Source organism: Abramis brama (genome assembly GCF_963993115.1).
Source record: "Abramis brama genome assembly, chromosome: 5".
NCBI classification, from domain to species: domain Eukaryota; kingdom Metazoa; phylum Chordata; class Actinopteri; order Cypriniformes; family Leuciscidae; genus Abramis; species Abramis brama.
Window position 1 is genome coordinate 46,069,321 of NC_139967.1, and position 6,000 is coordinate 46,075,320.

At 36.1% G+C, this 6,000-nt stretch overlaps 1 protein-coding gene across 1 annotated transcript in view; it reads right to left on the reverse strand.

The window, feature by feature from the left end:
- tut7 (terminal uridylyl transferase 7) overlaps positions 1 to 4,967 on the reverse strand; it is a 33,504-nt gene extending 28,537 nt beyond the window's left edge. Inside the window, exons 1-7 of the mRNA XM_084113629.1 lie at positions 4,686 to 4,967; positions 3,800 to 4,101; positions 2,796 to 2,899; positions 1,728 to 1,835; positions 1,458 to 1,635; positions 726 to 814; positions 54 to 105 (exon numbers count right to left, since the gene is read on the reverse strand). Coding sequence (XP_083969755.1) covers positions 54 to 105; positions 726 to 814; positions 1,458 to 1,635; positions 1,728 to 1,835; positions 2,796 to 2,899; positions 3,800 to 4,094 — 826 coding nt within the window. The 5' untranslated portion in view covers positions 4,095 to 4,101; positions 4,686 to 4,967. The remainder of the gene's footprint in view (positions 1 to 53; positions 106 to 725; positions 815 to 1,457; positions 1,636 to 1,727; positions 1,836 to 2,795; positions 2,900 to 3,799; positions 4,102 to 4,685) is intronic.
- Between the last annotated feature and the right edge of the window lie 1,033 nt (positions 4,968 to 6,000).

Consider the following 6,000-nt stretch of genomic DNA (forward strand, 5'->3'; position numbering starts at 1 on the left):
ATGGCCAAATATAACACACAATTTTTATTTGCTGTCACTGCTTTTCAACTTACCACTTTTAGAGAGATGCTCTTGAGCCACGAGCAGAATATCAGGATGCTGGAACTGATGAGAGATTTATTTTTCTTAATTACAAAACAATTATTGACCAAACTTCAAGATTATTATTGCAAAAAAATCATTTTTGTAAAACGTCACCCAAATCCACGGCTAGCTGAGCATTAAACGATTTGAACGCACTCGGGAAGTTCTTGGCCTCCATGTTATACGTTAAAATCATTTAATGCACATCTAGCCGTGGATTATCCCTTACTTAAAGGCTTTTAAACTGCATATGCCATGGTTTATGTGTTAGCTATCATAGTGTACACACACTCACACAGCAAACTTTAACACTGTGTCTAAATGTCAGCGATAATTAGCTCGTATCAGGGGTTTGAGCCAATAATGGCTCTAAGTCTGATAAGAGCCTTAATAAATATTGCTTTGTGAAGCCTGTATTAACAACTGAAGAGAGTAAAGTTCACTTCATGCTAGCTTTAATCAAGATGTTGTGCACAGTCTAGCTAGAATTTCTTAATACAGACACAAATGTAACTTCAAAAAAGGAAACAAGATCAAATAAAAAATGACAGTAAATATAAAGTGATCAACCTTAGAAGACAAAGCCATCAGATGTAAAAGGTCAATTGTGAGAATATTTCTAATAAGCACTTCATACTCACATGGGATGGAAACTTCACATCAATGTTCACATCAGAATCTTTGAAGCCGAACTTGGTGGAGGAAGATCCATATAACCTGAACTGGCATTCTGAAGGGGGAAACAGAGCAAAATGCATGGAGGAGCTGCACAATTAATCATTAAAAGATCGCAATCTCATTGACAGTGATTCAGCTCTGTCTATTATAGCTTTGACGAGTAAGAACATTCACCCAGAGAGAGCAGTTGTTGTCATGTACAGGTATTAAACAGCTTCGCAAACACACTGTATCATTATTTCTGTCTTACGATACTTCAAATTATTACAGAAGTACTGGGATAAAAGTTTATAGTTCTGATATAAACACTGCGAACAAATTAGAGCAAATCACCTTCTGAAAGTCACTTGACGCTGCAAATAAATATTGTATTGATTACATCGTTACACCAGTAGGTGGCGACAAGTGACTGTTAAAAAATGTATTTGTCATTGAATCATCAAAAACAATGATTCATCCAGTAATTATATGTGAAGTCTTAATGAATGTAAAAAAAAAGTTTAAATGATTCAAATTAAACTTTTTTTTTTTAATAAGTAAATTACATATTATTTTGTTAAATTGTTTATTCAGAATCATGTTCATCATCTCTATTTTAGACAATAAAATTGTGATTCTTAATGTGATTCTCCAGAATCGTGCAGCTCTAAAAAGCATCAAATGAAGGATTCAATGAGCTTTACACTGTTAAATACCTGGAAGGAAAGGCTGAAGGACTTTCTGAACGAGAGCGAGAATATTTTGGCGTTGTTCTAAATCCTGATCGTTCAATCCAAACTCATTGACCACACTTTCCAGCGCAGAGCTGATTAAATGACACTGGGCTTTTCCAGGAGGCGGGATGTTCAACAGCAGCGCCAGCTTCTGCAGCTCCTGTAGAGAGGAGACACATGTCAGACATGAATGACCAGCACAGCAGTGTGAGCCTGACAGCTTGATCATCATTTTGTAATCTGACTCCTCGCCTTGGCTTTCTTCCTGTGGGATCTCTCTCTGATGTGAGCGAGCGCTGGAGAGACGTCTTCACAGAACACCTTACATTTATCACATCTGAACTTCAGGCTGATGCTTGACTAAAAAGAAACAAAATCAGATTACATCGACAAATATGATCAATGCACAAAGTTTGTTTGTTTTGTGGAAGAAATTAATACTTTTATTCATCAAGGACGCATTACATTGATCAAAAGTGACATTAAAGACTGGGCTGTGAAATGATTAATCACATCCAAAATGCATGCATGTCTATATTAAGAAATATATATATATATATATATATATATATATATATATATATATATATATATATATATATACACACACACATGCAATATTTTTAAAATATGCATGCATGTGTATTTATATATACACATTACACACACACATATATATTATGTATACACAAACTTTTATTTTGGATGTGATTAATTGTTTCACAGGCCTAATTTCAACTACATAAATTTATATTCATCAAGGAATCCTGAAAAATAAAATGTTTCACAGGTTCCACAAAAATCTGATGCAGCAAAAACTGTTTTCAACACTGATAATAATAATCAGAAATGTTTCTTGAGCAGCAAATCATCATATTAAACTGATTTCTGAAGGATCATGTGACACTGAAGACTGGAGTAATGATGCTGAAAATTCAGCTTTGATCTCAGGAATAAATTACATTTTACAATATATTCAACAGAATAGAAGTTATTTTAAATTATACAAATATTTCACAATTTTACTGTAAGTGAATTACAGTAAATGTGATATTACAAACAGAGCCTGACCATAAACTTTCAAATGGAAGCATATTAAGCCACTGAATTTATGCTTTAATAGTAAAAACACAGCTCTAATAATTGTAAACATGTAGGATTGTAATACCGAGATACTCTTTAAAGTACCAATGTAAAGATTATGGTACATAAATACGGTATTCCTAAACCACAGAATAGTTTTTCTCTTTTCTAAATCATGACATTTTGCCGAGAACACTATTTAAATTGCCTAACCGGTGAGTCTATAACTTTCCGAACCTCTTTCTGGTCACAATCACTGCCTTCGGCTTCCAGGCACAGCTGTAAGACGTCCCGTCTGGTGAGGCAGCTTTCAATCGACACCATCCTCTTCTGCAGGCTGTCTGAGAGACAAACGAGAGGTAGACAGATATTAGCTACATTTCAATCTAATTCCATAATTACACGATAACTTCTTATTAAGGATGCACGATATATCGGCCACCATATCGGTATCGGCCGATATATGTTCATTGAAAACAGAAACAGAAAGCGATGCGTAAGGATGTAGTGTAACGACGCCCAGTTCCAGGAATGCACTAATATTTTGTTGGTTGTACCAGTTTGCAACAATTATTAGTTAACACTAAGTTGTCAATACTTCAGAAAAAATAATAATTCATCGTTACACTACATCCTCATGCATCACTTTCTGCCAGGACTTTTCCCAAATCACTGAAGTGACGTCGACGTCCGGGTTAGCGGTAGCATTAGCCGTCAGGCAAGTGTTATTTAAATAAACTCCTGATGTACTTACAAACTTTCCAATGCCTCGTTTTATGAGTACAGAACCTATTTGTACGACTGTAGAAGTTTGGTACCATTCTGGGCATTATTAGTGGGGTAATTTCCGAGATACATCATTGGATCCATTAGCGCCTGCACTAAGACATCCGGCTGATCTCTCTAAATAAGCTCTAACTTTAATAATGTTCAACCAAGGGGAAAAAGGCTTCTGGGGGGTGTTTGGCTTGATGTCATGGTGCAAAGGACCCTAGATTGATTTTACTCCGAACCATCCCTTTAAGTGCAACAAGCACAAGTCTGTCGTATCGGCTATATAAAATTATAATGAGAACATTATAATTGTGTGCTTGGGCCATGGCTTTTAATGGTGAGACTTTTTGTAATCAGGCTCTCAAAAATTATATAAAAATTTGGATTTAGATTTATAGGCCAATATATCGGTTATCGGCTTTCAAATATAAAGAATTTTTTTATATCGGGCATCCCTATTTCTTTACCATGTCTGTCTCGTCGTTCTCTCCAGTTCCTCCGCTCCGCAGGAGAACCTCTCTGGACTCGTTCCTGGTGAGAAGGACTCTGTCCAAACACTCTTCCCTCAGGCAGCGAGGCTTTGCCTCTTCTATTCCCGTCACTTTCACCGGCTCGACCGTGACCCCACTTCGCTTTCGGGCTGTAACTGCGTTCATGGCTCACATGATCGCGTCCCAACGGGCTCCTCCAGCTCTCGGCTTCATCGGCTTCCTTCTGCCTCCTGTATCGCGGAGAGAACTTACGGTTTCCCCTATCAGCCATTGTGGATCTGGATTTATAGGTGGGAAACCAAAACAAACTGTTAATTTAATTTCATATTATCACTGTAAAGATGCTTTGAAACAGTCTATATTGTTAAACGCACTATATAAATGAAGGTGACTTGAAACAAACAAGATTAATATGGAAGGAATAAGAATAAAATCCCAGTTATAAAGTGCCACCTTCACAGCAATTTTGATTATGAGGTTTCATAAAACCCATAAAGTGATGATTAATAATAATCCTAAGTTTTAATTCACAAGTATTTATTAACAATCATTTAATGAATGTTGATGTGGATTCAATGTTTAGTGAGTCTATTGGAATTCAAAGAATTACGATATTTCAATTGGACTCAATTTTGACTGTGACAGTGTGGATTATTTATATATGGATCAAAGATCAGATAGCGTAATATTTCTGCGTGTATGAAAGTATGAAATGGTGAATTATAACACACGTAGAGTTCCTGTGTAACGGCAGCTTCTGCTCGAGGACAAAGAGCAGCTCGTGAAAACTGCCGTGTCATACACGAGTCAAACTGACAGGAAAAACACAACAGCCCGTTTAACGTGATCATGCCAAACTCACCCAATCTAACAACAGTCTTGCTTTATAAACACGAGCGCGACATCTTTGATTCCCGTGAGTTGTCTGGACACTGTAACATGCAGGTGTTCGTCTGATTCTGAACCTATGTCACTTCCGTCGACTTTTCTGTCAAATCATCTGACGTTCAACAGTTAATAAGAGCATGACATTTTGGCATTTAACTCTTAATCAAACGTAGATAAATTATGATTTTAATAACTTGGTTTTAAGTAACAAACTTGTCTTTTGATACTGAAATTGGTAATATTCTATACGATGTTTGCACTTTCAACTTCCGGGTTCTATGTGATTCCAAAAAAAAAGCTTCTTTTTCAAAATAAAAGCTTTTTCTACTCACTATATTACTGTGCTGTAATGTAGATGTCTTATGTATTTATTTATTTAATTAATGTGTTTATTTAAAAAAAAAAACACTTTTACACTCCACGGACCCCCTAGCACTCCTTTGCGGCCCCCCAGTTTGAAAACCTTTTTATTGAATCATTTGACCGGATTGCAATTCTCTAAAACATGCAGCAAACCAACAGCATCGAGACTCCTTTTCAACTAATTTTCCTTTGAACTAATTTGTGTTTTTAGCAGTAGAAAAAGTTGCTAGATCAGTGTATCAGAGCTAATCACAACCAGCAGATTGACCAATTAAACTAGCCTAAATAACGAAATTCAGATTATGCCACTCCCTTACCTATAATACATATTTTAGTCACTGTTATGCAATCCACAGTTTCATAAATTAGGACCAGTGTCCCTTCCACACAAAAATATCCTTACGCTTGGGTAGATAATAAAAATTCTGTCAAACATAATTTATGCAGTATGTTAAAAAAAAAATCAACCTAGGGCAACAATTTAAAAGTAGCCCAAATCCACAGGAAAACAGCAGACTTGGCAATCCAAGTCACAATGGATATTTAAATGGAGGTAAAACTTTCGTTTGGATTCAACAATCCTTGAACAAACATTCAAGTTGCTACAAGAGAATACAATACTCCAAAGCTGAATAAACACTGCCACATACAAATACTTTTATTAATATAGCAAAAGCACAGCACTAATAATTGTAAACATGTAGGATTTCAGTACCAAGATGCTCTTTAAAGGAACACTCCACCGTTTTTTGAAATAGGGCTTATTCACCTTCTTTCCTGCATTTAGATAGGTGGGCAAATGCATTTTTGTCTCAGTGCATGCATTGTTTTAGTTTGACAGGGTCGGCGCTAGCTTAGCTTAGCATAATGAATGGAATCCTTTGTTGCCAGCTAGCATGTCCTGAGTAAAAGTGATATAAAAAAAA